The following is a 14,856-nucleotide window of genomic DNA, read 5'->3' as shown; positions in this document are numbered from 1 at the left end:
GCATGGATGAATAAGGAGCTCCTGGACCAACTTGGGCACACAAAGAAGGCCTATAGGGGGTGGAAGCAAGGACAGGTAACCTGGGAAGAATACAGAGCGATTGTCCGAGCAACCAGAGATCAGGTTAGGAAAGCTGAAGCCCTGATAGAGTTAAATCTGGCCAGGGACATCAAGGGCAACAAGAAAGGCTTCTATAGATATGTCAGTGATAAAAAGAGATCTAGGGAAAATGTAGGCCCTCTCCGGAAGGAAACAGGGGACCTGGATACCCGGGATATGGAGAAGGCTGAGGTTCTCAATGACTTCTTTGCCTCAGTCTTCACTGGCAAGAGCTCCAGCAGCACAGCCCAAGCCACAGAAGGCAAAGGCAGGGACTGTGAGAATGAAGAACCACCCACTGTAGGAGAAGATCAGGTTCGAGACCATCTAAAGAACCTGAAGGTGGACAAGTCCATGGGACCTGATGAGGTGCATCCCCGAGTCCTGAGGGAACTGGCAGATGAAGTTGCTAAGCCACTATCCGTCATATTTCAGAAGTCGTGGCAATCTGGTGAAGTTCCCAATGACTGGAAAAGGGGAAACATAGCCCCCATCTTTAAAAAGGAGAAAAAAGAAGACCCAAGGAACCACAGGCCAGTCAGTCTCACCTCTGTGCCCGGCAAGATCATGGAGCAGATCCTCCTGGTTGACTATGCTAAGGCACATAGAAAATAAGGAGGTGATTGGTGACAGCCAACATGGCTTCACTAAGGGCAAATCCTGCCTGACTAATTTGGTGGCCTTCTATGATGAGGTTACAGCATTGATGGATAGGGGAAGAGCAGCTGACATCATCTACCTGGACTTATCCAAAGCATTTGATACTGCCCCACATGACATCCTTGTCTCTAAACTGGAAAGACATGGTTTTGATGGATGGACCACTCGGTGGATAAGGAATTGGCTGGATGGTCGCACTCAAAGAGTTGTGGTCAACGGTTCAGTGTCCACGTGGAGGCCTGTGACGAGTGATGTCAGTACTGGGACCAGTGCTATTTAACATCTTTGTTGGTGACATGGACAGTGGGATCGAGTGCACCCTCAGCAAGTTTGCAGATGACACCAAGTTGTGTGGTGTGGTGGACACGCTGGAGGGAAGGGATGCCATCCAGAGGGACCTTGACAGGCTTGAGAGGTGGGCCTGTGAGAACCTCATGAAGTTCAACAAGGCCAAGTGCAAGGTCCTGCATGTGGGTCGGGGCAATCCCGAGCACAAGTACAGGCTGGGTAGAGAATGGATTGAGAGCAGCCCTGAGGAAAAGGACTTGGGAGTGCTGGTGGATGAGAAGCTCAGCATGAGCCGGCAATGTGCACTGGCAGCCCAGAAAGCAAATCGTATCCTGGGCTGTATCCAAAGAAGTGTGGCCAGCAGGTCGAGGGAAGTGATTCTGCCCCTCTACTCAGCTCTCTTAAGACCCCACCTGGAATACTGTGTTCGGCTCTGGAGTCCCCAACACAAGAAGGACATGGAGCTACTGGAGCAAGTCCAGAGGAGGGCCACAAAGATGATCTGAGGGCTGGAGCACCTCTGCTATGAAGACAGGCTGAGAGAGTTGAGGCTGTTCAGCCTGGAGAAGAGAAGGCTCCGGGGTGATCTTATAGTAGCTTTCCAGTACCTAAAGGGGGCCTACAGGAAAGGTGGAGAGAGACTTTTTACAATGGCATGTAGTGATAGGACAAGGGGCAATGGCTTTAAACTGAAAGAGGGCAGATTTAGATTGGATGTGAGGAAGAAATTTTTTACATTGAGGGTGGTGAGGCACTGGAACAGGTTGCCCAGAGAAGTTGTGGCTGCCCCATCCCTGGAGGTGTTCAAGGCCAGGTTGGATGAGGCTTTGGGCAACCTGGTGTAGTGGAGGATTTCTCTGCCCATGGCAGGGGGGTTGGAACTAGATGATCTTTAAGGTCTCTTCCAACCCTAACCATTCTAAGATTCTATGATTCTATGTTCTGCAGGATGGGAGCGTGTTTGTTCTGTTTGGGCTGTTACAACCTAATCCAACACAGGTGGAAGATTTGCCAGTGAATTTAATAAACTTTTAATACAGCTGCAGTAGGATTTGTGTTCTTTCCTCCAGTCTTGCTTCTGCTTTCCGTCTCCAGCTGTGTGAAGACTTCCTTTTGTACCGTGCAGGGATTGTGCTCACGATTGTATTCCCCAATATCGTTAACACCTCTTTGATGCTGCTTCTGATCAATTCCTTACTATGAAAAGGTGGTTTGATCCCACTTTGTTTAGTGATATTATTTCTTTTCATTAAAGAATTGTTTTACTTCATGTTAAATCATTACAAATTATACCTGTTGTTAGAGTAGCTGAATCTTTGATTTCTCTTTCCTTCGTTTCATTTGTCTGCATAGGTTTCAGCCACTGCTGCTTGGGACTCTTCTGTTCATGATTCAGTGCACCTGAATAGGGTAACTCCTCAAAATGAGAGAATTTACTTAATAGTGAAGACTACTGTGCAGCTCAGCCATCCTGCTGCAATGGAACTGGTATTACGCAAAAGGATTGCAGCCAATATTTATAACAAGCAGGTAATAAGTTTATATGTTTTTTTTATTATTAATTTGTTTCATATCCTTAATTTTATGAATGTGTTTTCTTAGCTGCTTGCTTCATTTTGTAGAAGTTTTGATCTCTCCAGTTCTTATGAAAGACAAATGAAAAATAGATCATTATAGGTCGCAGTGAAGCTGTGCACTTCTGGTATATTCCTTTGAACAATTTGATTTGGTTTTTCAACTTGGTTAGGTTCAGAGTGTAACAGATGCTACTTTTGTGACAAAAACGTCTACCTTCTTGTCTATACAATTTGAAATGTTCTTTGATTCAGGAAAGTTTGCAGTAGTTTATCTAATTGTTTACCCGATAGTAGTCACTGTAGCCACTCTATTCCTGAAAGGATCTTTGGAGCCTTCAGATGTTGAGTGTAAACACAATAGATCTTTTTGCCTTCTCTTTGCTGCTTTCTCTGCTAATTGCAAACTAGGCTTGTGTCCTGCCACTACCCAAATGTATACATTCTCTACCCCCTTTAACACGATGATTTTAGACAGGATGTTTTCTTGGGCCGCAGGAGTGGTTACTATTTCCCTTGCATTGCTGCTTCGTGGGTTTAGACAACGAGGTGCTCTCTGAAATTATGTTCCATTCTGTTTGCCAGGCGATTGAGGCCAAGACTGTATTTCAGAACGGCTTCAGTGTGGGAAGGAGCACAAAACAGCTGTTGTACTATTAAGCAACTTGCTAAGCAGTTGAATTCCATGCCTTTTTGCATTTGGCGTGTTGTCCTTTGCTGGTTTCATTTGTCTAAAATCCCTTAATAGATGAAAGTTAAGTTTACAGTTAGTGATGTAAGGGCTAACTAACCTGACAATGAAGCTAACCTTGTGATTGCAACAGTGAAAACTCTGGTTACTATTTCAGTTGTGGCTAGAAAGCAGAGTTATGCTTTGCTATTGCAAAAGGTGTTTTCTACCTGTTTAACAGGTGGCTGACAAAATGAGAAACGTTGGTTATCTGTACATTAGAGACTTCTTACAGCCACAGTTTCTCAGTTACAAGTTACTACATGAGGATAGAGTATCAGTGCAAAATAGGAGAATGTTACCAATTGAACTTACCATTGTGTACTGATCGCAGGGCTGTAAAGAGTACTTAAAGGATCATTAATGCTAGAAGGTACTTACTGAATTATGGTCCTGAAGAATGTGCTTTTGTAGTAAAATAAATTTTTGTGTTGTAACCTTTTATTTCTTAGAATGTCATAAATAATTGTTATCAAATCAATAACTGAAAATTACTTTGTTTCTAGAGTTTTACCCAGAGCCTGAAAAGGAGAATATCCTTGAAAAATATATATTATGCCTGTGGAGTGACCTATGAAATAGTATCCAATATACCGAAGGTAAATTATACGATATTTCTCTGGTAAATTCACTGAAAGTAACAGAATGACCTTCTGCAGCGAGTGATACTGATTGTGAAGTTAAATGTCCCCCTTTGCTAACAGGAGGCAGCTTTCCAAAGCGTATATCTTGAAGTTCAGTGGTGAGATCATGTTTATCTTTAAACAGTTGAAAACTGTGGATTTTGTTTTCTCTTCTACTGTGTTTAACTGAGTTCTTGTAGTAGAGCTATTTTTGAAATCATATTAGTGTCTACAGAGAAAATATAGAGGGTACTCAGAGGGATGTTCGGGTCAGTGAAAACAGAATAGCTGGGAAAATGAGTTTGCAGGAATATAATTTGCTTTTTATAGAAAAAGCTTGTACAAATTATAAGTGTACTACAAAATTTATTTTTAAAGTAAATTGGACAAATGAAAACGTAAATAGTCTTATTTCCGTGGAACTGTCACTTTTGTGCAGTAGTACTTAAATTTTAAATTCTAGGGAAATCACACAGAATGTCCAGGATTTGGAAAGAAAGTTGCATTTACTTGCCTAGGAAGTCGTCGTTAGTTAATCCTTAGCATAGGTGATTTCGGGTTGTGTATGTTATACCTAGAAGCACTTGACTACAATAAACTTGCAAAACTTCTACCAGGCATGACCTCTCTTAGTTCAGCATCATTTACATCTGTGTTAAAAAGTCCTGGGTCATTGATTATAATTGGGATTACTGATTTAGTTAAGGATTATCAATTCAAATTAATTTCTGGATTGAAGTGGTCCAAATAAATGGATCACTATATTAAAACCAATAGGCTTTAATTTTTAAAAACTTTAATAGTGTAACTTGTAATTCAGGCTACAGAAGAAATTGAAGATCGTGAGACTTTAGCACTGATGGCCGCAAGGAGTGAAAATGAGGGCACCTCTGATGGCGAAACGTACATTGAAAAATACACACGTGGTGTGCTGCAAGTGGAGAACATTTTGAGCCTTGAACGACTAAGACAGGCAAGGAGAAGGCGCTTCTTGCACCTTTTGAACTGGATTCTGAGAATTCAAGTAGAGATGATTGATCTTTTAAAAATATTAAGTGTTGGTTGTTTTTAGTTTGGTGGTTTTGGAGAACATTGGATGGATAAATGTAAGCCTAAGTTACTTCTGTGAAGTACAGAATTCCAGCAGTGGTGAGACTAATAACTGGCTGGCGATGGTGTAGTACTCGGAATCTGAACAGGCAAAGACCAAAGAATTAATTTCACAAATTAATTTTGATGGTTGCATGTGCAAATTAGGATTTGCAAATGTAAGCCCTGTTTGCTGTTGCTAACCACACTGAAAAAAGTCTCTATCCTGCTTGATCGTTTCTCGTGAGGAGACCATGGCATTGTCCATCTTTGATACAAGCACTTTTTTAGTGTAATCATTTCTTCATGCAGGCAGTCACAGTCAAGGAGGCACTCTCCACCAAAGCGAGAAACATCCGCAGGAGCATCAGCACTCCGAATGTCCACAATGTAAGGACCCTTTATCTTCTGGTAAATTAGTACTGTTTGAGCAGGGAGATGGTGTCTGTATGCTGATGTAATACTTGCACAGTGTGATATCATCATAATTATTCCGAGCTAGACCTAACCAACCTGTAGAAGAGTTGTAATGAATTAATTGGTCATTTAATAGAAACCCCTCCCCACAACTGTCCATCCTGGGAGATGACAAAGTTGACGGGGAAGTGGGAGCATTGGTCTAAACTCTTCTTTTATAAGAGTTTTGAAAGTGGTTTAGGATGATGACTGCCCTGATTCAGGTTACTTTTGCTCCAAAGTCCCTTTAACTTTCTTTATAGCATAAGGGGTAGTTTCCATTTTGTGTGTGTTTTATGCGTTCTCCTGTCATCTGCTCATACAGAACAAATGTAGCTGTCCTTATAAATCATGTTACTTGAAAAGAGAGAACACAGAAGTTGTCAGGACTAAACGATCACAATATCTTCTCAAGGCATTGTATTTTATAAATAAACATAGGCATTTTGTCACTCCGCCTGCTCGTCTTTTGTAGGTATCCTGTAGCCGACTAGATCTTTCTGCCTGTGATGAAGATGATAAGGTGTGTAAATGTGAAGTGCAGAAAAACAAATGGTGCACATTCTCAGATTTATTCCCTCTTCAAAACAAGTATTTGAGAATTGAAAAAAAAAAAGGAAAAGAGTATGTTTAACTGTCTATTTACATAATAGAGCTACAAAGTGCTGCATTAATTATATATTATTTTGAATTAAACCTTCTTGTCATTCTCTGCTCTTCATATTAGAGTTCTAGAAACTAACATTTAAGTATGGAGAGGGTTACAGCAAAACTTAATATACTTCACTCAAGAGCTAATTAGCTTCAAGACAATTTTCTCTCACACAGATGGGTTATTAGATGTCAGTAACTTGACATTCTTTAGATTTTTTTTTTAAATAAAAACCCTACCTTTGAGTTTACCTGTTAAGTTCTCCATGTTTACCTGTATCAGCATACACACTTATATATTTTTCTTTCTTAGGGTTGGTCTGAAAGTCACCTAGATATATCTGACTGTTCTTCCAGTTATCAAGATGTATCATGCTATGGTACTTTACCCAGGGAGTCACCTCGCAAGAGCAAAGATGGCAGTGGTGAGACTTTAAAGTATATAAGTAATGACAGTGTTTGTGTTTTTTTAATTACTGCATTAAACCGAAAATTAAATTGTCAGTGCTCTTTTCCTGTTAAATTCTCAGTGCTCGTCTACTAAACATGTTATCCAGCTTCTTGCTTCAGCAGCTAAACATAATATGGAAATAGGGGAAAAAGGGACAAATGTGTGAAGAAATCTGGGAAAGGATAGGAAATTAGTGGTGTCCACAAAACTGAGAGGAAGGCAGAAGAACAAGCTGAATGTGAATCAAAACAATAGAAGGAACAAAAAAAACCCAAACACACCAAAAAGGAGCTGCTACCAGTTAATGAATTTGAAAATTAAGACGTTCTTGTTAAAGTGGGAAGGATCCTTTTGAGGTTCTTTATACGATCTGAATATTTGCTCTGCCATGTCGAGTGTGTCACAGGTGCCTTATTTTTAGGCTGTAACACACTCTTCTTGAACAGGCAGTACAGGTAGAGACACTGCTGCAATAAAGTGGGACTTGAGTGTTTATTCGTTGCTTCCTTGCCTAGAATTGCCTTTTTGATCGTGCTGGTCGTGCAGGACATCAGACTTGGTTCCAGGGCAGAATTGCAGTGCTGTGGGCACAGGTCAGGTGAGGCGCAGGAAGCAGAGAGCTGTCTGTTCCAGTTCAAGGGCACTTCCCACTGTTATTATGACTGAAGTGAAAAGGAGAAGTATTGGAGCTTCAGCACGGAAGAGGCAGATAGTGCTGTTTTCTGCTTTCCTTCTGTTTCCTGACTTGTCAGAGGGACGTGGTGCAGAGCTCTGTGAGGGAAGATTGTCTCATGCTTGGGCCAGTGGTTGAATACTGAAATCCTGACATTCTTTCTGTAGCCATCAGCTTGCCAAATGCATGCTTAACCTTCCCATTATTTTTAATGATGTTGTTGTAGTCAAGATATGAAGAAATAAAATCCAGTATTTTTGCTTTTTGCCTAGGTGTTGCATCAGAGAATTCCCATGCTTTAATGGCCAGCCCTTTTAAAGCATTTTCTCCTCAACCACCAAAGTTTTTCAAACCTTTAATGCCGGTGAAGGAGGAACATAAAAGGAAGACCCCACTTGAAAGCCGCCCTCTGCTTAGCCAAGAGGTAATCTTTGAAAACCACTTGGGTTTTTTATGGAGATTGAGTGGTTTTGTATACTTGGCAAATCATTTGCAGCATGCATCTGATGAAGTAGAATTTTGCAATTATCTGGTAAAATTAATCAGGCTGTTTTTAATACGTGGTGGGGTGTTGGTGTTTATTTTTCACCTGAAACACTGAGTTGGATTTTTTTTTTTTCCACTTAGTGGTAAGTATTCTCCTTTACAAGTTACTTCTGTTTTAAAGTAACAGTAACCTGCTTTTTTTTTTTCTTCCCAGCAAGATGTTAGTGTGGTTTTTTTCAAAGATAAAAACTAATTTTGTGAAACAGTGTTCTAGGGTGGTTACAATTCTGAGCTCTATGCCTCGGCCTAAAACTGTTGGGAGGAGTGCATGGGTGTCTCTACCTATTAACTTAAATTCTGGTGTATACATGACCAGCTTTTGTCGTGTCTTAATGCTTTTCTAACTTGCACGCATTCAGCGCTGTGGTCAGAGCTGTGGTCTGTGTGATGTGTTGTGTGTCTTAACCTTTGCAGAGCATGCCTTCAGCTCGAGGGCATTGCACTGGCTGTGTTGTGCCCTCAGGAAGCAATGCCAGCAGCGTGCCTGTAGAAAGCAATAGCATACGTCACCAAAAGATTGTAAGTTTTGTGCCTGTTACAAGGTCTGGTGGTGGGCTTAGGGCTGTTCGGTGGTGGGCTTAAGAAGCTTATGCTACCGCAGCAGAAAAAAGGTGTAATGTGGATGTAATCACTTCTGATTGATTGTCACGAATGGTTATAGTGAATCGCTGCTTGCCTGGCTTGCAAATGCAATCTGTCATTGGAACTAATTCAGTTGGGGTTTGGTTTGGTTTGGGGGTTTTTGGTTGTTTGTTTTAATATTCATATGTGATTTGTCTTGTGGGGTGGGTGGGAGAGAGGGGAGGCTGTAGTTTTTACAGGGCACAAATGAATCAAGTAAAGGGTGGCTTAGTGAAGCATATTGTTGTCACTCTAATATACCTTGTATGTTACCCAGATTTTGTGACTATACCCCAGAGTAAATGGAATGATCCCATTTGGTGTAAGTAACCATGCATTTAGGTGTGGGTACACTGTAAAAGCTTCTCATTGCCTGATGCAGATGTAATATGACTAAAATAAGATTGCCGCTCTTAATTAAGCTGCAGCCTGTCTTCATTGTAATTCAGATGGTGAATTGAGGTGGAGGGCTTTTATTTTTGTCTTCACCTGCCAAATCCTTTTCTCACTGCTGCTTCAACAAAAGATGTGTCATCATTTCTGCTGTATGACAGACTTGGTTTTTGGGCTGTGGAACATGGCTGTAAATACTTGCTTTAATCAGAGCTTTAAATTTAAAATTCTGAACCTTCAGATTATTTCCCTTAAGTATTATAGGCCTCTTACCACAAAGTGCTAGTGATGGATTCTTTCTATTGAACAGTTATTTTTCATTCCCACCATATAGCCAAGCCATTAAAAAAAATCTGTTCTGGATTTCTAATGCTATTACGTAGGTACTTATACCACAGTACCACAGCGTTTTGATGTATGTGTTTGAAGCTTGGCTGCTGGTTTTGGGTAGCAGCTGTCTTTTTCTCAATCATGTTAATTTTCTTTAAGGTAGCTGACGTGCTGACTCACACCGACTCATTGATACAAATAGCATGAAGGTGTTTGGAAGACAAGATCTTCTAATGGGTTGAAAAACATCCCTTGGAAACTAAATTGTTACAAAATTTTCCATGGCAACTTCAGGGCAGTTTTAATCCCTTGAGTAAAAACAGTGTCCCACCCCATGCATGTCCTGAATTAACCCAGGCGTTTGCCTGTGCTGTTTGCCAAAGATAAGCAGACGCTTTCGTAGCTGGAAAAGGGCAACATCCTGCACCAGGCTTTTCCAGTTAGAATGGAACTAATTCACTGGACACTGTAAACCTGCTGTAGCCAACAGGGCTCTGGAAAGAGCTGTTCTTTCAATTCTCAGCTGCTTGCCCCTACTCTTGCACTGGCTTCTCCCTTGCATCAGCATAGCTTTTTGTTGGGTTGCATAGTAAGTCAGATCAAGGGAACTGATTCATCCAGCTGATGGCTAGACTACCATGAGTTATAGTTAACTAGGTTGGAGTATAAATTTCACACATTTGAATGAATAATGCACTCAGAATGAGTTCAGCGATTACACAGGGCATTGTTGTGGCTCCACCTGAAGCTGCAGCTGTCTGCTTCTCTCTGATTCTTGGTGAAGTTTTCACATTATTAATCAATACTGTAAATGATCACTGCAAGGTACAGAGCCTCATAGTCTTAACTAATCACTGGATGATTGGTGTCGCTTCAGGTGTGATGCTTGCTTGCATCTTAAAGCATGTAAAAAGTGCTGTAGAAATAAAGTGACTAAACAGACAGGAAGCTAGTAATTTTAGCTAGGTGCATGTTCTGCATCTAAGAAGGCATAAAAATGATGTTTGGCCTTTTTCTCATGTTTCTCTGGGATCTGTTCTTAACTTTTCTTGAATGTTCAAAACACATCTGTGAAAGGAATTAAAAAAAAAAAAAAGTTAAAAAATATTTTTATGGAGTTGGCCTGAAATAGAGCATCCAACTATCCAACTTAAAATTTCAGACAGTACTTTCAAAACAGCATGACATAAGGGCGTGCTCTATATAATACATAAGTACAGTGGAATGCATTAAGATCAGATGAAACATTTTCATATTTAAGCATGTTTGAATACTGCCTGTAATTAACATGGCTAAGGGGGGTTTGGCTAAGGGGAAAATCTCCTAGCGGGTGATGAAAATTGAAGCACTAGTGCTGCAACCACTAAATAAGTGTTACTGATTTTTAAATTAGTCAAATGGAAACTAGCATCTCTGAGGTTACTTGAGAGCTACAATTTCGGGATCTGAAAACTCAGATCATAGAATGGTTAGAGTTGGAAGGGACCTCAAAGATCATCTAGTTCCAACCCCCCTGCCATGGACAGGGACACCCTCCACTACACCAGGTTGCTCAAAGCCTCATCCAGCCTGTCCTTGAACACTTCCAGGGATGGGGCATCTACAACTTGAACTTTTAACTACACAGTATGTTTGTTACAAAGCAGGTGTAGGGAAGCTGCGTTGTGATCTTGCTTGCTTTATTTCTGTTATTGCTAAATCTTGATGTATAGTCTTGTCTCCTTAGTTCTTGCTGGCACATTCGTACTGTTATCAGTTCTTAAATCATTTTTCATTATAGTCTTTGTTACTTCCCGGGGAAGTGGCTGCAGTTTCTCTACCAGTTTTTCAAGGATTTTATCTTTATTTCTACCAATAGCCTGAGCAGTACAAGGTGGCTTCCTTCTTTTTTTCCCCACATCTTACATCCACAGGAATTTGGAGAACTCTGAAATTGTTTTGTTTGGAATTTCCCAATTGGAAAGCTCAAGAGGAACTTTGAAAAGAAATATGTCTTGTCCCCACAAGAGGCACCTTTTGTCTGTCACAAGGTGATGTCTCGTCACCTAGCTGGAGCATTCTTCACAACCCATGCTCAGTGATAAGTCTGCTTCTCTGTACCTTAGCTTTTTTATTTCAATGATAGGTAACCCCTAAACAACATGCCACTGGCAGTGTGGTTACTTGTTTGACTTTTCCTAATCAAGTCACCAATGTCTGTGTGTCTGTAGAGCCATTTCTCAGTTACAGTGCCTCTTACCCAGCCCAATTCTGAAGAGGGACCCTGTGTGTACTAACATTTTTCCAGTTAAGTGAGGAATCTTGCAGGATTCAAAGGAGAAAGACCGACCTCTATTATAAAAATGCCTTTTGGTTTCAAGTGGATGTTTAGTTAGTATCCCCTAGAAATACTTCCTTCATTATATGCTTCATGTAATGTCTTAAACCCACTGTATTTGATAAATACTAGAGTTTGTAATATTTTGAAAACAACAAACTACAAGGTTCTGCATAGAGTAAAACTTACTTTTCCTAAGTGTTGTGGTTTAACCTGGCTGGCCACTAAACACCACGCAGCCACTGGCTCAGCTTCCCCCACCCCCAGGGGATGGGAAAGAGAATTAAAGGGGAAGAGGGAAGGAGACTCATGGGTTGATGTAAGAACAATTTAATAATTGAAATAAAATTAAATTAAAAGTAATATTGATAATAATAATATATGATAATATACAAAAATTATAATAATATATACAAACAAGTGATGCACAGTGTAATTGCTCACCATCTGCTGACCAACGCCCGACCCATCCCAGCTAGCCATCCTAAACCAGAGAAGTCCTGAAACTGCAATCCCAGAAGAGCAAGAGCCCCCAGGAGAGATGTGAAGGGGGAGAGAAAAAGAGCGACTTCCCAGCCAACCCTCATCTATATACTGGGCATGATGTTGCATGATATGGAATATTCCACTGGCCTATTTGGGCCTCAATCCTAAGCCTAAACTCGAATCCGAAGATAGGACTTGTGGGCCCTTTGTCCCAGCTATGCTCCCCTCCAGCCTGTTGTGCTCCTGCACAATGACAAAACACGAGAAGCTGAAAAGTCCTTGATATCTTAGCAACAACTATAAACATCAGTATGTTATCAGCATTCTTCTCATACCAAATCCCATACTAAATACAAAACACAGCTATTCTAGCTAATAAAAAGAAAACTAACTCTGTCCCGGCCGAAACCAGGACAATAAGTAATAAGAGTGAAAGAGAAGTAAGCAGAATAATTGAGAAGAGGTCCCTCAGACATGAGCAACAGGTATACTCCAATATGCAAAAAAGATGCCTTGTGTAATGCTTTAGTGCTTGGAAGGGTATTCACAGTCCCAATAAAGTGGATAGGAATTTTTCCCTTTACTTGTAAAGGGACTACCTGTAGATTTCACACCTAAAGAACCAGATTTTCAATAATATAAATAATTTTCAATAGTCTTGTGTGGCATTGCGTAACACTATCACTCCTCTGCAGAGAAGTAAATAATTCCAAAATGCGTTCATCCAAGTTCCGTATGAGAAATAACTCTGAAGCAGAGCTGTAAAAATTCATAAGCAAAGGATGCCAAGCCTTTACTTGAGCAAATATTAGTAATCTGAAATCTGGTTGGATTTGTCAGATATACGTAGACAAGTAGAGACATCTTCTTCAGATACTGATTGCTATACTAACGAAAATTAAATATTGTTTGAAATCTTGATTCAGCTTGAGAGGCCATTCTGCATGGGTAATATGACTGAATTGCATCTGCTATGAGCTTGAATATGGTGGGATCGAACATGAGAACTTGTTATGGATAAGGGCCATAGCAAGTGATCACTTGAAAGATCGCAAGATAAAAGAAAAATGAAGTAATTTTGAACATTTTTACAATTTTTTTTTTTTTTAATCAATTAAAAACTGAGAAAAAAACACCTCCAGGTTAGGAGAAAGATGGTGTCACCTAAGCATATGTTTCCTAATATATACCTGTGAGGATGTTTTAGTTAATTGCACTGCTGAACAGGGCAGGGGAACTGGTCACAAATGACTTGTAGAAGGCCATCGTACTCAACGCCGCCTTAACCTCAATCTTTATCAGTAAAACTAGCTTTCAGGAATCCCAAGCCTCTGAAACATAAGGGGAAGTGTGGAACAAGGAAGACTTCCCCTTGGCAGAGGACCACCAGGTTGGGGAGCACTTAAACTAACTGCATCTTTGTTTAAGTAAACACACCCGCGAGTGCTGAGGGAGCTGAGCAGCTCGTGTTGCTGTAAGGCCATTCTCAATTATCTTTGAATGTCATGGCAATTGGGAGAGGTACCTGAAGACTGAAAGAGAGCAAGTATCGCTTCTGTCTTCAAGATGGACCGAGATGAAGGCTTCAGTGAACTACAGACTGGTCAGCCTCTCTTCTGTCTCTGGGAATGTGATAGAGAAAATCCTCCTAAAAAACATTTCCAAACACATGAAGGACAAGAAGGTGATTGGGAGTAGTCAGCATGGGTTTATGAAGAGGCAATTATGCTTGACCAGCCTCAATTGTCTTCTGCTGTAACGTGACCAGCTTGGTGGATAAGGAGAGAGTAGTGGATGTTGTTTATCTTGGCTTTAGTAAAGCCTTTGACACTATCTCTATAACATCATCATAGGTGGGCTGACAAAGTACAGGTTGGACAGGTGGACAGTGAGGTGGATTAAAAACTATCTGAGTGACTGGGCCCTGAGGGTTGTGATCAGAGATGCGAAGTCTTGCTGGAGGCCAGTAACAAGCAGTGTAGCCCAGGGCTCAATACTGGGGCCAGTACTGTTTAGCACCTTCATTAATGACCTGGATGATTGGACAGAATGCACCCTCAGCAAGTTTGATGCAAGATGATACAAGACTGGGAGAAGCAGCTGATACACCAGAGGGATGAGCTGCTATTCAGAGAGACCTCAACAAATTGGACAAGTGGGTGAAGAGGAGTCTCATGAAGTTCAACAAGGAGAAATGCAGAGTCTTGCCTCTGGGGAGGAATAACACCAGGCACCAGTACGTATTGGGGGCTGATCAGACGGAGGGGCTTTGAGCCTGGGGTGCTGGTGGACAACAAGCTGGCTGTGAGCCAGCAATGCACCCTTGTGACAGAGAAGACTAACAGTATACCAGACATCACCAGCAAATTGAAGGAGGGGGTCATCCTTGCTCTCTACTCAGCACTAAGGAGGCCGTATCTGGAGTATTGTGTCTGGTTCTGGGCTCCCCAGTGCAAGAAAGAAAAGGAATTACTGAAGTTGAGTCGGGTGAAGGTTACAAAGATGATTAATGGCTTCAAGCATCTGATGTGTGAGGAGGGGCTGGGAGAGCTGGGACTGTTCAGTCTGGAGGAGAGTAGTCTCGGGGACTTTTTGTCAAAGCATAAAAATACCTGATGGGAGGGAACGAAGACAAGGCAGGCATTTTGCAGTAGTTCCCAGTGCCAGGACATGAGGCAACGGACATAAATTAAAACACACGAGACTTCATCTGAACACAAGTAAACACTTTTTTTACTGTGAGGGTGGTCAAACGCTGGAATGGGCTGTGCAGAGAGGTTGTACGGTCTCTATCCTTGGAGATCCCAAAACCCACCCAACTGGACACAGTCCCGGACAGTCTGCTCTGGCTGACCCTGCTTGAGCAGGG

General features: G+C 41.3%; 1 protein-coding gene across 1 annotated transcript in view; it reads left to right on the top strand.

The window, feature by feature from the left end:
- The window catches only part of KIF13A (kinesin family member 13A), a 49,638-nt gene that overhangs the window by 31,016 nt on the left and 3,766 nt on the right, over positions 1-14,856 (top strand). Inside the window, exons 24-31 of the mRNA XM_086608918.1 lie at positions 2,401-2,577; positions 3,858-3,950; positions 4,795-4,947; positions 5,376-5,453; positions 5,995-6,042; positions 6,484-6,595; positions 7,567-7,718; positions 8,255-8,359. Of these exons, the coding sequence (XP_086465044.1) occupies positions 2,401-2,577; positions 3,858-3,950; positions 4,795-4,947; positions 5,376-5,453; positions 5,995-6,042; positions 6,484-6,595; positions 7,567-7,718; positions 8,255-8,359 (918 nt within the window). The remainder of the gene's footprint in view (positions 1-2,400; positions 2,578-3,857; positions 3,951-4,794; positions 4,948-5,375; positions 5,454-5,994; positions 6,043-6,483; positions 6,596-7,566; positions 7,719-8,254; positions 8,360-14,856) is intronic.

The sequence above is a fragment of the Tauraco erythrolophus genome, chromosome 3 (genome assembly GCF_009769465.1).
Source record: "Tauraco erythrolophus isolate bTauEry1 chromosome 3, bTauEry1.pri, whole genome shotgun sequence".
Classification (NCBI taxonomy): domain Eukaryota; kingdom Metazoa; phylum Chordata; class Aves; order Musophagiformes; family Musophagidae; genus Tauraco; species Tauraco erythrolophus.
Note: the sequence above shows the minus strand (reverse complement) of the source record. Positions and strands in the feature narration are given on the sequence as shown.